Source organism: Mesocricetus auratus, unplaced genomic scaffold (assembly GCF_017639785.1).
Source record: "Mesocricetus auratus isolate SY011 unplaced genomic scaffold, BCM_Maur_2.0 Super-Scaffold_100020, whole genome shotgun sequence".
NCBI classification, from domain to species: Eukaryota; Metazoa; Chordata; class Mammalia; order Rodentia; family Cricetidae; genus Mesocricetus; species Mesocricetus auratus.
This window is the reverse complement of record NW_024429201.1, coordinates 19,417,595-19,435,850: the sequence shown is the minus strand read 5'-3', so window position 1 is coordinate 19,435,850 and position 18,256 is coordinate 19,417,595. Positions and strand designations below refer to the sequence as shown.

General features: G+C 46.6%; 1 protein-coding gene across 2 annotated transcripts in view; it reads right to left on the bottom strand.

Moving 5' to 3' along the window:
- The window catches only part of Map1b (microtubule associated protein 1B), a 96,897-nt gene that overhangs the window by 18,678 nt on the left and 59,963 nt on the right, over window positions 1–18,256 (bottom strand). The window contains exons 1-3 of one of the 2 annotated variants that reach the window (XM_040729102.1): window positions 11,138–11,537; window positions 7,854–7,936; window positions 5,421–5,561 (exon numbers count right to left, since the gene is read on the bottom strand). In XM_040729102.1, the coding sequence (XP_040585036.1) occupies window positions 5,421–5,552 (132 nt within the window). In that variant the 5' untranslated portion in view covers window positions 5,553–5,561; window positions 7,854–7,936; window positions 11,138–11,537. Of the gene's footprint in view, window positions 1–5,420; window positions 5,562–7,853; window positions 7,937–11,137; window positions 11,538–18,256 lie in introns of those variants that run through there. The other variant, XM_040729101.1, reaches the window with a different exon arrangement.

The window sequence follows — 18,256 nt, the reverse complement described above, 5'->3', positions numbered from 1 at the left end:
TTTACATATTAGGGAGCAAATCAAGGATAATGCACGCTGCTAAAACTTTCACAATGGAAATTTTAAAATAAGTTGAGTTAATTTTAATCTCTGAGATCCAGTCTAGCTGAGTTGAAGCAAGCTGAAGGTATAATCTAGCTGTGTGTGCCTGAGCTTATTCACTTATTAAGTTGTGCCAATGATTTAATGCTTTTTTAGATTTATTTATTTTATATGTATGAGTGTTTTGCCTCCACATATGTATGGGCATTTCATGCATGCCTGGTGCTTATGAGGGACAGAAAAGGGTACGAACTACCATGTGGGTGCTTGGAACAGAACCTGAGTCCTCTGGAAGAACAGCCAGTTCTCTTAGCTGCTGAGTCATCTCTGCAGCCCCAATTTGTAGCTTTCTAATAGGAAATATACAGTCACCTAATTCAAGGAGAAAGTAAAAAGCCTTGAGGGATATTATCCTACTTTCCAGCTCTTAACCTGTCCCAAAGAGTTCCTACGAGAAGCAGAAAATCACTCAAAAGCAGATAAGGTTGCCGAGAATTCTGAGGAAGTCAGAGAGTACGGAAGACAGTCAACAGCCATCGCTGGCTAGAAAACGATGATTTAATGAGATCAGGAAAGCAAGCCAGAGAGTGAAAATCTAATCATTCTGGGAAAACATCAGCATGCTGTGCCCGATGAGAGAAGAACACAAAGACAAAGGTTGGAGAGAGCCAGTCCAGGAGACAGATGGGCTAGGGCAGGAGATAGGAGGGTATCACAGCATCCTTGGGGCTACCCAATAGAACTAAAGCCCCTGGTTTTTCCCATAGCCCAGCTCCAGGCCTTTGTGACAAGTATCATGAAGAGGACAGAATTCAAGGACAGCAGATGACTGAAGATGCCCAGTCCATGTTGATGCTCAGTTCACATCCAGTCAGTGAATGGTGGGATCAGTAAGCAGTATATGAGAACCCTAGTTCTTTGAAACCGGGACTACTTCAAAATGAACCAGAAGCCATGTTAACAGTAACAACGGCGACATGGCACACCCTTATACAATGGAAGTTTCTAGTTAGCAAAAACATTTGCTCTCCTTTTGTATTTTACTTGTCTTTGTTTCCTCAGTGTATAAGCAGACTCAGTGCACTAGATTATATACTGCACTTAATTTGATCAGTTCACCAATGATGTCTTCCTGCAGCTGTGACAAGTACCTGTTGATGCTTATCAAACACAGAGACAGTCCCCATGCTTCTTACAAAGATGGATGGCAGACAGGAGTAGGAGAAACAACTGCTTTGGAGTAAAATCATCTCTTTTGTTAACTACCTTTCCTGATAAATTCAGGCACACTTAAAGAGGAAGGAAGATAAAGGAATACATGGCCTTACTGTTGATACTAACAAAACAAGATTGTAATCTCTAAACCACAGCTGTATTTACTTTGTCGATTAAGTAGCTTGCTTAGCTGAAGAGGAACTAGTGTAGACAGTATATCTCTGGGCTTTGGCCAGACATTTAACAGGGTCTTGGGACAGTGTGATAACAGAATTAGGTGGGTTTATAAGCAGCTCCATAAATAGTGCTCCTCAGTGTCAGCCTGGAGGGAGCTCTGTGATAGGCTACTTCAAGCTTCACTTCTGTCCTGTTGAGTGCTGACTAGGATGAAAATGGAGCAGAATGCTTGTCAGATCTGTGCACGGCTTCAAAATGGGAGACATAATGGGATGTGGGACGGTAGAACTAAGGTGTTTAAGAAAGCTTTGGACTTGCTATAATGCCAAGGCAACCGTGAACAGTGTGGCACGGTAAAGAGATAAATGTAAGGTTCAATAAGCAGCAGAGGAAAGGATTGAAGATGTGGCTGAATGACAATATCCCTGGAAAACCTCGGGGGTTTTAGCTGACAACCAAACGGATTTACACGAAGCCAAAGAAGCTTAAACTTCAAGGTCCCCCACTAGCCTGGTCCTCTATTGAAGTACGGTACTTTAGAAGTGTATTAATAATGGGTTTTCTTTTCTTAGTGGGAATCTCCATATCATGTTAAGTTGCAGAATGCCTCAAGGCTGTATTTCTTCTCCATTGACATTTAATTATGCTTGGAGAAAGTTGGAAGCTCTTAGACTTATCAACTCGACTGGAAACTACGAATTACTGGCTCTGGTCACATGACTTCTGGAATATGGTGTCTAGGTTAGGTCAGGATTCCCAACAAGTTGTATGTATGTATATTTTTATGTCTTCTCTCTCTCCCTCTCCCTCTCTCTCTCTCTGCCTCTCCCTGTCTGTGTGTGTGTGTGTGTTTGTGTGTGTATATATGTATGCGTGTGTGTGTGTGTGTGTGTGTGTGTGTGTATGTGTGTGATCTCATGGGGGGAAATCTCGTGTGTGTGTGTGTGTGTGTGTGTGTGTGTGTGTGTGTGTGTGTGTGTGTGTGTTGACACTGGGCAAGCACTCTACCATTGAGCTATATCACCTACCGAAATTGTGGCATTTTAGAGAAACTTGATTAAACAAACAAAACTCCTGAGACAAGTCTCTCTTGCTGGATCCTTCTCTTTGATTTTAGCCTCTAGAGTTCTTCATGTTTCTCTTTCTAGAGTACAACATCTGTCTTCTGGGCTTTAAATGTACATATCACACAAATGAATATCTCTAGACAAGTCAATGATTCTTAGCTCTGGGCTCAAATAGCTACCTGTCTGATAACCTCCAAGATGTGTCAAAGAATGACCAGTGCTGAAAGCTTGAATTCGCCCCATACCTACTTTGACAGGGAACACACAGGCCAACCGGGCAAAACCCACCGTGATTAATCTAGGAAATGAGTGTGAAGTGTGGGTGGACACAGGGTCAAGGTCCCTCCTTGAAGATACAATAAACAAACAAGAAAATCTTTCCTGCCAGGCGGTGGTGGCGCACGCCTTTAATCCCAGCACTCGGGAGGCAGAGGCAGGCGGATCTCTGTGAGTTCGAGGCTGGGCTGGACCAATAGCCTCCAAAACAATACAGAGAAACCCTGTCTCGTAAAAGCCAAAAAAAAAAAATCTTTCCTATGGAAAGGTTGAAAACTGTTCTGAGAAATGTTTGCCCTTCTAATGTTATGTTTCTGGTTAATTTTCTTTTTCAGTCGACTAGTATGTTTCAAGGATTGGAGAAATGCATGGAGACTGGACAGCAAATGACCTCACTGAGTCATTCAGCAAGCCTTCTTCCAAGGCCACAGTAAGAATCATAGCTCCAAACATGAACATCCTCTAGTCTAGTCCAGTAAGTTTTAAAACATTTTGTTAATTCCCCTGCATGCCCGACTGTCTGTGTAGTACATGCATGTGGTGCCCTAAGAGGTGAGAAAAAAGGGTTGGGTCCCCTGACACCCGAGCCACAGAATGTTGTGAGCTGCCACGTGGGTGCTGGGAATTGAACCTGGGTCCTCTGGAAGAGCAGTCATTGCTCTTAACCACTGCCATCTCTCCAGTCCCTAGTCTAGTAATTTTTAACCCACTTTATCTGTGACATCCTTTCCTCAGTGTGTAGGTAAAAGAAACACAGGCTGAGTTCCCTTGGCTTGGTAGGAAGTCAAGCATGAATTCCACCCGCCCCCCTATTGCCCTAATACTAATGAGCTAATCTATTAAAGAAAACTCTGGCAATCCTTTTGTGTGCACTGAGCATGACTTCCTCCAGAGAAGATGGGGTAGGAGAGGAGAATATGACCGCCCGTGACCTCAGTGATGGCTGCCCCTTTATCACTACAAACCCCTTCTATAGAACTTGAATTCTTTAGATAAGGTTGTCCTTTTCTTTAGAATTAATGGTAAAATTGGGCACCTGCACAGCCCATTGTACAAAACCTCCATTTCCACGACTTTTAGAAGTGATTTAAGTAGCAACTTTATAAAACTACTTCTTATGTTAAAAGGGGGGATTACTTGAGGCCCAGATCAGTGGCATGTGATGCCTCCTTATGAAAAATCTTGGCAATGATAAAATGTTTTTCCTTACGCATTTCCCTTGTTTAGTTTTCATGGAAAAAAAAAAAAACCATGACGTGGGCAGAAAGCAAACACCAGGAGGGCACTGCAGAACTGGGCAGGAATGCGGGAAGGCGCCCATGTGCATGGAAATAGCCCAGGCCTCAGGGCTGAGCTGAGCTTACCAACAGGGCCCAACACTACACAGAGGCCCACGCCTCTACTGCCTGCTCCCCTCCCTGGGACAAGATGCTGACAGCTGAAATGCCAGACAAAGGCCCGAGTGCCCTCAGCAGCACACGATCTAAGAACATGGTCTTGAAAAAGAGCTGGCACTGCCGTGACTATTCACCAATTTCACCAATTTCAGGGCAGTCTAAACAGGGGAAGCCGTAGCTCTTTGTCTCGGCATTTCAGGGCAATTGAGCAATGCGGGTGCGATGCATCAGGGTGTTCGATTCAGCCCTGGAGGAAGAGAGAGCACAGCTCTGGAGAAGGACGCAGGCAAAGCTTCCTCCTTGAGGCAGGAAGACAGGCCGGCTGTGAGTGAGCCCCAGGCCTCTGAGCAAGGAACCACTTGCCAGCCAGGGGTCTGTTTCTCACTCTGCTGATCTCACTCTGCTGATCGGGTGCTATGTGCCTCCAGGTACAGATGACCTCACACCCTTTGAGAGCATGCGCGTGTGTGTGTGTGTGTGTGTGTGTGTGTGTGTGTGTGTGTGTGTAGGGAGAGGGAAAACTGTTGTGTCACTCGCCAGGGTTTCACTGAGGCCTTCAGGTGGAACCGGACGAAGGGGGGCAGCTTGCTGAGGGACAAGCACAGAGACGTCTCTGTCAAGTGAGGTGCGGAGGAAGCTTGGATGCAGGAAGACAAGACGGAAAGTCCTTCCCAGCATGCGTGACGCCAAGGCTGCCATCTCAGGGAGACAGAGCTAAAAGGCTGTGGTAACTCCTGCCAGCACATCCATCAGCCCACCCCACCCCACTCCACTCCACCCCACCCCAAGCTTTTCAGAGCGCTTCACTCTAAACACTGGGTCCAATCATTAGAGGTAAGAGAAATTAGACATAATCAGGCCAGGCAAAGTGGCAGAAATCCTAGCAGAGATCAAGGCAGGGACTTCCTGCTGAAGCCCAAGAGATCTAAGGAGGAGTCTCTGGGAATGCAGGGAAGCTGGGTTTCTTCTGGAGTGTTGTCCTTTCTACTGTCTCCGGCAATTCTGTCATCTGTAAATGTTGATCATTCCAATGCTCCCACTGTCGCCTGCATCTCCAACACACCAGCAATGGTCCCACTGTCTGCCTGTGTATGTCTCCAGCACACTGGTAGTGGTTCCAACTCTCCTCCGATTGGAACTGTGGTCTAGCCCAGGCCCAAGTCATTTTGCATCATAATTTTGTCTATTCCAAAGGGACCCACCCCTCCTGTCTTCCCCCACACAGGACACGCTGTGTGGAACCTACCTCTTGATCGGTAAAAATCTCTATGAAGTTCTGGAAGGAGAAAGAGCCTGACTGCAGAATGAGCTCTCCAGTGTTCTCAAAGCACTGTCCTGTGAGCACCAGCAGTTTATGGCGGGCCGCGTCAGTGATCATCAAGCGCACCTGAAACACAGCGGGAGTGCAGAGCATAAATGAGGACGCACAGAGTGGGAGTCGGTCCCTGTACCCCAACACCAGGCCCAATGCCTGAAACTGATTACCAACCAAACACGCTCATTCCAAGAGTGTAATTTCTTCAGCAGAGACTGGGGCAGGGATGTTGGACAGAGCCTTGGCTGTAGGAGTTATTCATAAAATTAATCGTGGTTATTAGTACGCCCGTGAATACTATTTCAGAGCTTTGCATCAACCGGAGACAGAAGTGACTGCTGACTTTCTCCCCTGAGTTCCCTCCTCTTTTCAAAGCAGTCTTCACAGCTGGCAAGCATTTGTTCCACAGCTGTTGGAAAGTGTCTGCTAGCAGCCTGCAGCCTATGAGGCCAGGGGAGACTTACAGATATGTCAGTTCAGGTCCCCAGCTACCGTCAGAAAAGAGGTTTCCAAGCAGGGCCTCAAAGTTACTCATTCCTACCCAGGATTCCTTCCTTCCGAGCCACAGAGCAAGCACACCGTGGTGACTGCCGACTCCAGGGCTAGAGGCAAGGTGCTTGACATTGAGCACAAAGGAAAGGGGACCCCTGAATGGCAAGCTGGGAAACTGAATTGAAAACAGTCTGTGCTACAGAGCTCTCAGTGAACTGTCGGTTACAGGGAAGCCAGCTGTCTCCCAGCACCAATGCTCGCAGCCCGGTTTGTGAATAGTTAGCACACACTATGTGCCCACATCATGTTCTGCACTGCGGAGAATTCAAAACTAAACAAGCATGACCTCTGCTCAACAACCCCACAGGCCACTCCTGGAAAAACTTGCATGCCTAAATAGTTGTTTCAGACTCATCTGATCCACAGACTAGCTGGATTAAAAAAAAAAGCAGCTTTTATTTTATTTTACTTTTCCTTTTTTTCACAGCTATTCTAGGCAGCCTCCTGGGTATACTCTCCACCTGTTTTTGGCCATCTCAATGCTTTTCACAACTCCAAGCCTTAAGGGATTGTCAGAGCTTTTGCAGGCAGAAGAAGGTCAACGCAGGCCGGATTATGACAGCCCCAAAGTGAAAGCAACTAAGAAATGAGCGTGCAGATGTGGTACATGTATGCAAAAGGATACTACACAACCATTAAAAGGAGTGCAGAATTGACCCGTGCTGCAACGCAATCAAAGCTTAAAGCAGTTAAGCTAAGAAAGTTAAGCTGAACCAAAAAAGGCCACATGTTTGTATGATGCCATGTACATGAAATGTCTGACCTAGAAAATTCTGGAGAGGAAAAATAGGGGTTTCCAGAAGCCAAGGGGTAGTGGAGTGACTGCTAGTAGGTTTAGGACATTTTAGGGAGTGACAGGCATGTTTTGGAGTTAGATGGTGATCATATCTGTTCAATTTTGTAAACATTCTTTTAAAAAATCACAAAATTATCTACTTTCAGTGGATGGATCCTGCGGTTTATAAATCATATCCCAGTCTGAAACACCACATAGACAGGGGTGCAAAGGCGTGGACAGAAGACACCACAGCGATGATGCTCCAGAGCCTCTGGTTTCGCTAACGGCCAGGAAGCAACTCAATCTCTAAGGAGGTGGGAGGGAGCTCTGTCAACACCTGGCCAGAGGGATGAGATTCTTCTGTCAAAATGGGTCCTGAAATTCCCAGTTACTCTCTCTAGAAATAATTTCATGTCGTGCTAATGATACAGTACCAATGGCCACCGTGTGCCACTCTGTTCTGAGCTCTGGGCACTTCAAAGCACACAGTAGGGGCATTAAATGGGGGACTGTTATGATCCCCTTTGCACAGAGGTGTGAAACGAAGCTGCAAGATATCTTGAGGGAGGCCACCAGCTTGTAAATGGCAGACCTTGGATGATGAAGCCAGGAGATCTGGCCTGGGCTAGAGACCATGTTTCTGATGCTTGTGCTGGCCTGCCTTCCAACCATGGCTGAGGGATACTAGGATGCTAGCCTTCTCTGAGTTCCATCCCTATATGTTCCAGGCTTACAGTCTATTTCCTCTGCTACATTCCTGTTCCCCATCCTGGCAACAACACACCCGATGCGTGCCCCCAATGCTACACCTCTCCACAAAGACGCTTCCAGCTGGCACTGTCCGCTGTGTCCTGAATGGAAGAGGCTTTCCAAGGTGATACTAGATGCAGAGAGCCGGTGTATCAAGGAAGACTGGAACCTGGGACTTCTCCTGCTTGCCTCCTTCTCCAACTACCACCCACCTAGCCCCTCCAATCAGTCAAGTCTCTGTTCTGTGAGGCTCCGAGGAAGACCTCACAGCACTGAATACTCACCTCAGTGCTGACTGCTTCATCCGAAGGGTTGATTAGGACTACTGTTTCCAAGACGTCACTTCGGTGATGAAGGATCTTTTGTCCTGAAGGCACAAAACACACACAAAGACGAGACCTTTAGCTTTTCCAGACAAGGCTGCTCGCCTGCTCCTGGGACAGCAGAGGAATTTCCACCTCTGATGTGGCCCTGGAATCTGGGAAACACAGTGGGTGCTACTGAGAAAGAGGGTGTACACACAGCAGGCTGAACTCGGAGCTTCTTGGTGCAGCCTGGGGCCCCCAGGCTCTCACACTGCTTCTTTCATGGTCAATGGTGAGGCAGCCTCCCGACCCAATGGCGGGGGTTTTCATCTGAGACCAGGGAGGGATGCCAGCAAAACTCAACGGGGCTCTTGACATTTCCTTTCTCATGGTAATTGGGGATGTTTCTCCCTAACGGCCTTTCTTCTGGTGAGAACTGCGCGGAGATTAATTAGGAGCCTCATTGTGAAATGAATGACGGCCAGAAACCCGGCTAACAATTAACCCAGCAGCCAGAATGGCTGTCTGAGGCAGGCTCACGGTCTGTTGGGGTATTCACTAATTAATTCACTTGCTTGTAGAAAAGTGAAGAAACTGTGGGCAAATGAGAAGCAGGGAACAACCCTCCCACAGGACAGGGTGGCCGAACTGCCCGCCAAGACAAAATGGATGGGGAACAAAAAAAGCAAGGTGTGGTCTGGGATGAGGGGACCTGTTTAGGGAAGCACAAGCAGGGCCTTGGGTAGCCCACTCCTTATAGGGTCATCCCAAGACTGACCAGCCTCCGCCTTAAGTCAGCAGAGACCTAGCCTACAAATACTACCCTGCCTTGACAAGGAGACGAAAGACATCGAGTGAATGCAATCCCAGTCACTGATGTATGGATGCTCTACCAACAAACAAGGGACAGAGCAGGGCGGTCCCTCGGAAATGTGGGAGGAAGCCACGTGGTTGGGAGGAGAACATGCCTGCTGTTTGGAAGTACAATGAAGCTTGGAAGACAGGAGGAAACAGAAGAGACTCTGAGGGAGACACCAACAGAGAGAAACACAAAAAGAGAAATGGAAAAATAGATCTAGGGTCCTTCGAAAAACTAAAATAGAATCGCGTATGACCCAACCATTCTGCTTGTTGCAGTTTGAAAGCCAAAACTTGAACAAATACTTTTTTTTTAGTTTTTCAGGACCTGGTTTCTCTATGCAACAGCCCTATCAGTCCTGGAACTGGTTCTGTAGACCAGGTGGGCATGGAACTCACAGAGATCCTCCCTTTTCCTCTGCCTCCCTACTGCTGGGATTAAAGGCTAGTGCGCTGCCACCTGACTGAACAAACACTTTTATGCTAATGGTAATTACAACTTTATTTTAATAGCCAAAAGGTAAAAACAACCCACGTCTGTCTGTAGGTGACTGGATAAAATGTGGTCTACTCAGTGCAACACTAGTCAGGCACAGAAAAAATGAAGCTCTGATAACGTTTGCCAGGATGAAGCTGGAGCACACTATACTAAATGCAAAGAGCTGGACACAATGGGCAAATAAAATACGATTTCTCTTCCATGAAACACCAAGAATAGCCAAGCAGTGGTGGCGCATGCCTTTAATCCCAGTGCTTGAGAGGCAGAGACAGGCAGATCTCAGTGAGTTCAAGACTAGCCTGGTCTACAAAGTGACTTCCAGGACAGCCAGGACTGTTACACAGAGAAGCCCTATCTTGAAAAACCAAAATTAAAAAGAAAAGAAAAAAAAAGAAATATCCAGAATAGGTAAATTCAAACTCCAAGGGGAGATTAGAGATTAGTAATCACCAGAAGTTGAAGGAGGGGGAATTGGGGAGCTATTTCTTAATGGGTAGTATTTCATGCTTGGGGTAATGAAACCTTATGGGTGTAATGATCACTCCTGAGTTGTACATCTAAAAAAATAGTTAAAATGGCAATTTTTTTCTCTATACATATTTTATCGCAAGATGAATCAATGTGGCAGAGCACTTCCCATGGGTGAGTGGTCATGTATGGACTCTGCCTCAGTGAGACAACTAGAAAGAGACTGTTGCATGCACAGCTTGACTGGATTTCCCTTTGTATCACCAAGGATCAGAGAACACAGAAACATCTACACAGTGACATTCTTACCATGTCACCATCATTGATCAGTCTTGCTTTTCCTAACAGTAATATCTACCAATAAACTCTAATGAGGCATAGGAGCAGCCCAAACTAAGTCATAATGGTCCCAAGCACAGTTCTGAGACATATACAGTTTCACTTAATCCCCTCCATCGCTCACACACACGGCACTAGGGCCATCGCCCACTATTGCTGAAGACAAAGAGTTGACAGAAGACCACGAGTAACTCAAGACTCCACAACAAGCAAATGGTCAAGCCTGGGTCTGGCCCCAGTTGCCTGGCTCTAGATTCCTTCTGGATTACCACTTTCTATGATGCTAGGACTTGGATTTGGCAAAACGGACATCAAATGCTGAAGAGGAGCTCAGACAAAGACCCACAGAATAAAAGCAGAGGTGGTGCCCAAAGAAGCAGGAAGTCAGCAGAGAACACCGGGCGGTCAGGTGGAGCAGAGCACCTACACACAGCAAAGAAAATGACGTGGAATCATGCCAATGTCCTACTCCAAGACTGGTGACAAAGAAATCCCAGACACGGACAGCTCTGACTGCTTGAGCAGGCAAAGACCCGAGGCTCAGGAAAAAGATGCCCAGCCGTGGGAAACAAAGTTCCTTTCGTATGAATGCTATAATCTGTAATTAATTTAAAAACTGCCTTTTGGCTTTTTGGTTGTTTTCCCTTTTGACAACCATGCCCACTTAAAGCTAAAGCAAAGACAATGCAAATAAGCAGACGATCGAGTGAAAAATCGCACAAACACATCCTTGATCAAGGGTCTCTATGCCCTTCCCTCTGTGTTGTCCTTGGAACAAAGACTTGAGGATCTTTGAAGACATGCACTTAAGACAACATGAAGTTGGCACTTAAAAGCAAGACCTGAAAGGCTATTTCTTCACCATATCTTTGATGTGAGTATGCAGACAGTGCGAGACTAGGTATGACCACTGTCATTAACTGTGCTCTGTCTGCAGAAGAAACCCCCTTCCCAAGAGTCCCTAATGGAGCCCTTCCCCTGCTGCCTTCAGGGTTGCTGACTGCACCCTTCCAAAGCGACAACAGGCAACACACTCCTGCCCACACAGTCCAGTCTCCCCAGAGAGGTCTCCAGCCGCTCCCTGACAGGGGCTTCTTACCATCCACCAGACATTCTCTTCCTCCTTGGCTTCCTCACTTGCAGACAAAACAAATAAATGCCAAGTAACAGCTGCTGGTAACCTCCACTCTTCCTTAGTCATTTTCAGAGCAGTTGGCCCAGGAATTCAGCCAATGGTCGCCTCCCCATCTTTGTAAGTACTGGGGAAAGGCACTGACAACGCGTGTGCAGCAAGATGCCTCTTGAGAGGGTTGATCCAAATGCAGAGAGGGACATAAAGGCAGCCAGAGAAGCTTCCAGCTCTTGTCTCAGCTGGAATGTTGTCCAGATTCAACCTCGAGACTCAAGCAGGCGTCAGGCCTCCTCAGCACTTGGCAAGGCCAGGGCCCTGACTGAGGGACCTGTCAGGCCCCCACACCCAGCACCCCGTGGGTGCCCGCTCTCTGGCAGCAGGCGACTGTCTGCTCAGGCAGCTGGGACGCTCACAACGCCGCATATTTGGGGAATGTTTCACACTGGGAAGACGGCCAGGCATTCTGAGGGAGAAGCCACCACCCTTGCCTGTAAAGGTCCCATTGAGTTGCTTCAGAAAAGGAATTCCCAGCCTCTCTCCTCACTCTCTTGTCTGCCCTCCCCATAGATACCTTACAAAGAAAGCAAGGGGCATCCCATGAATAGTTAACCCTCCTCAGCCTTGTGGAGGCTGGGCATGAAGTGATGGAGTTCTGTCACTCAGTTTCCATATTAGTCTTTGAATTCTTCCTCAAAAATATCCCACATAGCCATGAGGCTGGACCTGGTGAGGTGGGGGCGGCAGAGAGGGCCATTGTGTGACAAAGGGTCTGCTTCGCTTCAGAATCAAAAGAGGGTGAGGACCCCTTGAAGCAGCAGGGCCCTTCAGACAATGGGGCTTTTGTCTGTGGTCGCCCTGAGCTGAATTTGAAATTCAAACAGTCCATACTTTCCAGTTATTGATGGGATTTTATTTTCCTTTTTGAAAATCTGATAGATTAACTAAATCGTCACGCCTTTTAAAGGTGGGTTGTTTTGGTGGTTTATGTTTCACTACATCTGGGCCGATGTTTGAAATTTCTTAAGGCGAAAATGACATTTCCTAAGCTAAAAATGACATTTTCTGTGCTCCTAGGACAGCTCTGGATCTCTTCAGGGAGTTTAAGATTTTTCTCTCAGCATGGGTGTGGCATGAAAAACAGAGTCTCTCTCCTGGGTTTCAGAGGTTGACCTTGGCTAAATTCGGGCAGACTCTTCACTGAGAATCTCCAAAGAGTGCCTGGGCTGGGATGTAGCTCGGTTGACAGAACACATGTCTAGCACACACTAAAGACCTAGGCTTGGTCTCTGGTGCTACATAAAATGCATAATGATGGTGCATGCTTGTAACCTCATCACTTCGGAGGTGGTGGTTAGAGGACCAGAAATTTAAGATCATCCTCGACTACCTATTGAATTCAAAGCCGCTTGGGACTACCCAAAACCCTGTCTCAAAAAAATCTAGAATCTTCTTTTATACATGGGTAAGTATCCTCTCCCCCCCCCCTCCCCACAGAGCCCATAATACAGTAACAGGGAGATTGTAGCATCTTTGCTGGGCCAGAGCAACCCTCAGCATCCTCAGTCTAGGCCAGAGGTAACTGAGAAACCTCCTGACGGACACAGAACTGCTAAAAGTGTCTAAGTTGCTCTTGAATTCCCTCTCAATGATTACAAGCCAGAACTTTATTTGAACGGCTATTCAGTTAGTAAATTGTGCGATAGGGGAAAGACGAAGAGAGTCCTGAATCACCGGCAGTCAAGATGGCGGATGGTGGTCTCCAGCAAGGAGAAAAGCCCTGTTGCTCCATCCCTTCCTCTGCTGGTTCCCCTGCTGTCATGCCTTTGCCAGTCACCTGTCTCAGACTTTGCAGGTGAAAACTAGAGTGCCTCTTTCTGGAAAAGGCATCTGGTCTTGTGAAGCAACACTAGATAGACCCCCTATTGTAAAGGACATTCTAGGGATACACAGGGAAACGTGTGTTAAAGGCCTGAGACTGTTTAGTTAAACATAGGCCTGGTCACTCAAGCACCACAAGAACCCCAGATGTTAAAGCAGGGAGGGAGACATGGAGAGTGCTTCTGTCCTTACAGTAAGGCTGCAGAGGGGAAGCCTCTCGCCTCAAACCTTGGCACTCAAAATACTATGCTAGTAAAGTTTAGTTAAATGGATAAAAGCAAAAAACAGGAGGTGTGCTTCACAGGCATGGAAATGACAGACCTGTGGTAGGTAATTACCTACAGGTCTCTAGACAGCTTTTAGTAACAGCTTTTTATTTAAAACCATACCCAGGCTCCTTTACTCTAGGAATCCATATGATATGCAGGGCAAATGTGTGGTCAGTTTAAAGAGACAGGGAGCTGGTAGGGAAAGAATTAGCTCTGGGCAGAGGGCAAGCCCTGACTCAGCAGGAACTGGGCTACACATCCCTCAGAGAAGGGTGGTGCCTGCGAGTGAGGGAGGAAGCTGCATGGAAAGTCCCTGAGCACCTCTGCCCCACCTGTTTTTGAACAGGAAAACCAGAGAAAGTGAGGGGGCTTCTGAGAGGCCACAATTAGCAGATCCCATCCCCTGCACTCAGGGTTAGAGACGGGAAGAAGTATCTAGAGGAGAGGCTGAGGCAACCTGGGAATAAGCAATGCCACCTTGCTCCCTAGAGCAAGAAATCACCTCAGCCTAGAGATACAGGACCACAAGGCAGGGCAGACGCTAAATCCTTTCTGACTGCTTCTGAGGAACTCGAGAAAACAAAGGTGCTGGGGGACTTGGCATCTCCTGATTGCCATGATCCCCAAAGACCAAAGGCGTCAGCACAGAAAACAGAAAGCCAACTGTTACCAGGAAATGATGTAGCCTCCCTCTGGGGAGACAAAACCTCTCACCCTATAGGGAGTTTGATTTCTCCGAGGCCCTCTCACATCAAATCAACGTGTTCCTCTCTTCCGACTTACCCTTTCAACCCTAGGCTTAACAAAGGAACCTCTTCTAGCTTGGCATCTCTGAGGCAATGGGGACCACAGCTTAAAGGCAGCACAAGCATAATCCAATGGATAGGATGACATCATAGTCATGGTTGAGTAAGAGAACCTTCCATGTGGTTGGTATCCATCTATCTGAGTCAAAGAGGCTGAAAGCCCATCCCAGGAGCACAGCAATTAAACGTTAAGCATGGAGAGTAATGTAGGATAGCTAAGCATTTGATCTTGGCTGGGGCTGGGGTAGTGGCAGGGAAGGGGCATGCTGTGTTTAAGTCTTCTAACACTCCTAAGACATCCTGAGTGTGAATATTCTCTCTTCTTCATGGACCACAAACTGGGGGTCTAATGACTTGGCCCCACATCTCACTCCTGGCCAAGGTCAGGAATGTGACAGTATCCCTTTCCTTCCTTCTCCTGATTCACTTACCCCAAAGAAAGGTTGCCCAAGCGTAATGCCAAGACTTCCCTTTGTAAGAGGTTAACACACAGTGTGGGCCAGCTGATAGTCGTCCAAAGCCTGCTGGATGCCTTGATCAACCCTCCTACCAGGTTGTTTCTGCTAAATGGTCGGCCAAGTTCTCTCCTCCCCCTATACTCCCAGAAATGACATTTCTTTTCTGTTGAAAATGAATTTTTGTTTCTGACATTTCAGCTCTGAGTAATGTCACTTGATTTCATCATCTTGGCTTTTGGAGTTGCAGAACATTCAATGGTTTGAGTCTATATCTCATTTTCCCTATACACCCTTGCTGTTAACTGGTTGCTGTTTTTCTTTTCCGCTATCACTTGCTTTGGTCTTGGTTTCCATGGATGCTGGGCCTTCAGGCCATCCTCCCCTTGGGAGCTCTTCCCTCCTGGACTGTATGTATCCCCAGCCTGGAAACAAATAACTAAACGCCCCTGACTCCCAAGGTTCTCTCTGTCCCAAGCTGGTCCAAGTAGGTAGAAAACCACAACAGTCTGGCTTTTCCCTGTTGGCGAGAGCATCCTTGTTTGACATTCTGCATGCCTCCTGTCTCAGCGGAGCACCAGGAGCAGAACTTGCAGGAGTGGGGTGCACGGTAGTGGCTTCTTTTCCCTTTGCAGAGCTCTTGCTCACCCTCTAAATCCTCTGCCATGTTCGCCCACCTCTGACCTCCCCAGGCTCTTCTTTGCTTTTTCATTTCTTCCTTCCACCATCTCCCTTAAATCTTCTTTTCGTTTTATTTATGTGTATGCGTGTGTATGTATGTGTCTGCACATACTTATGCACAGGTATGTATGTGTGCATGCCTGTGGAGGCCAGAAGAGGGCATTGGCTCTTCTGGAGCTAGAGTTGTTGGTGACTGTGAGCTGTCTGACGTGGGAACCAAACTCTAGGCCTCTGCAAGAAGATCAAGCACTTTTACCCACTGAGCCATCTCTCCAGCCTGCTGGCTTTGGAGCCAGAGTTTCACTACTTGGCTCAAGCTAGCCTCTAACTCACCATCCTCCTGTCTCAGCCTCTTGAAGACTTAAGATTGCAGGCATTTGCCACCATGCCCAGAACATCTTCACTAGGCTTTCTACCTTCTGTTTTGTTTTATGGTTTTTGAGATTTATAACTGGGTGGTGGTGGAGCACACCTTTAGTTCCAGCATTAGCACTGAGGAGGCAGAAGCAAGTGGGTCTCTGAGTCCAAGGCCAGCCTGGTCTACAGAGCTAGTTCCGGATAGCCAGGGGTACACAGAGAAATTCTGACTCAATAAACCACTAAATAAATAAATAGATAAATTGCAGACATACACATATATGTACTTGTGTGTGTGTGTATATGTGTGTCCCTCATATATGGGGGTTATGAGGGATATATTTTCTTAGAATAAACAATAAGTCCATTCTCTGATATATAATGTTGGGGGCTCTTATTTTTAAATCTACCTACATGTCTTTGTCAAAAGTTAGGTAGAACCAGAAGATTACCAATATCAGCACTTTCACCTTTAAACAATATTTTACAATTTGATGTAACTTTTTGGTTTTGTGGTTGCTGACTCTGGGGACATTGTTTATTATGGTGTACTGGGTATTGACCTAGGGCCTTAAGCATGCTAAACAAGAGCTCTGCCATTGACCTATACCCCTGGTCATTTTTACTTTTTTACTTTGAGTAAAGGTCTCATCAGTTGAGCAGGGAAGCCTTGAGTTTGTGGTGCTCTCCTATATCAGCCTCTTGAGTAGCTGGGATTTCAGGCCTGGGCTTTATTGAGAATAAAGTTTCTGGGAGAGTTTTTGAAATCATAAGGGCCCCCTGCTGCCTTTGTAAAAAGATGTATTTCTTATTTGTGAAGACAAGTAAGACTTTCAGAGGATAGACATTTCTGGAATTTAGTTCAAACAGATCAGTGGAACTTTCATAAATGAAGCTCTGGAGTTAAAACGTGAATGGACACTGCCTGTGTCCTGAGGAGAAGGCCTGTTTACAGGGACATTTGGCAGGCATTCTGAGCAGTCAGTAAACGGAAACTGCAACAGTGTCTCATACACAGCACACGTTCAATCACTATTCGATAAAGGGATAAATAATAACAATGGCCATGATATATTGACTATCTGCCCAAGGTCAAACCCTGACCTAAGGTCCACCCATCTCTAGCAATGTGCACTTGAGGCCTGTGGGAAGACACCTCCCATTGTACAGGTGAAGATGAGGAACTTGAAACCCAGGACTGTGACTGCCGCATGGTGTGAGGACCAGAGTTCCGCACAGGCCAGGGACTGGGTTACCATTTTATTTTATCATTTCTTTTTTGTTTTTGTTTTTTCAAGACAGGGATTCTCTGTATTGCTTTGGTGGCTGTCCTGGAACTCGCTCTGTAGACCAGGTTGGCCTCAAACTCACAGAGATCGTCCTGCCTCTGCCTCCTGAGTGCTGGGATTACAGGCATGCACCACCAACTCCCGGCTTATCATTCATTTTTTAAAGGCTGGCTTTCACTATACACAGCCCAAATGTTAGGCACGTTTGTCCTTAAACTCACAATCTTCCTACCTCATTAGTCTCCCGAGTGCTTGAGATTACTGGTAGGGTTCAACCATGAGGCACCATCTTAAAGGAGTTAGGCTTGAGAAGGACTGGAGAGAGAGTCTGGGGAGGGGGGGGAGTCAGATAGCAAAGGCAGACAGTGAGTTTCACATGGGGTGTGCTGCATTTGATGTCTCCATGGGCTGCCCAGGTGGCTATGTCCAGTAGCAGACAGAAATATGGATCTGAAGTTTGGGTTGCAGAGTGAGCCAGATCAGGGTCTATTTCTAGTTGATGCTGTTGGAGATTGCTGCATGCTTCTCCCTGATTACAGTCTTGAGAAATGCCCATAATTAAAGGGCAGGCAAAGGCAGGAAAAGGCTGATGGAGGAGCCGGAGCAAACAAAGGGCACATGAACTCCCAACCTCTTCCACTCACTTTCACCCCACACGAGGTAACCTGTAACTGCAGCCTGTTCTAAGACCAAGTTCAAACCACCTCTGCCTAGAATTAGGCAGAATATCTCAGATACCAGGTAACCTGATGAGAACTCATATCCGGCACTCAAATTCAATCCGAAAAGCTCTTGGTTTGACCTCCATAGATACTGTGATATGTTAATATATAGGTCTGACAAAATAGTCCAGCTACCAATGGGCTTCATAACATTCTCCTATGTGTGACCTGCCCTTAGGTGTTTTGATTCAGGAGGCCTGAGGGTCTGGAGCCCTATGCTTCTGCAATCTCCTGGGTGGGTCAGATGGGTCCGTGTTCTCTTCTTTGAGAAACACCACAGTGTGATAATGACTGTTCTGATGATCAATAAGAACGCAGTGAGTAGCTGCATTAAAAATCAACTTTATATTGTTTTCCTGTTACTCTCTTAATATCTGAGCATAATGCTAGAGTTATTTCCCTTGGACAAAATATGATCATTAAAGGCTCAATTAACTTTTCACACCACCTATTGATTCTCAGAATCCTTTGATAGGTTTATCTGACATTGAATTTGTTACCAAAAACTCTACCCATTGCTTAAAAATCCAAGGAAACAGCTGGTCTTTTCAAATCCCCTTCTGTTGTTCTCAGAATCAAATTAACACATGCTACTCATCCTCAAATCCACCTGCCCTAAAAACAAAAGC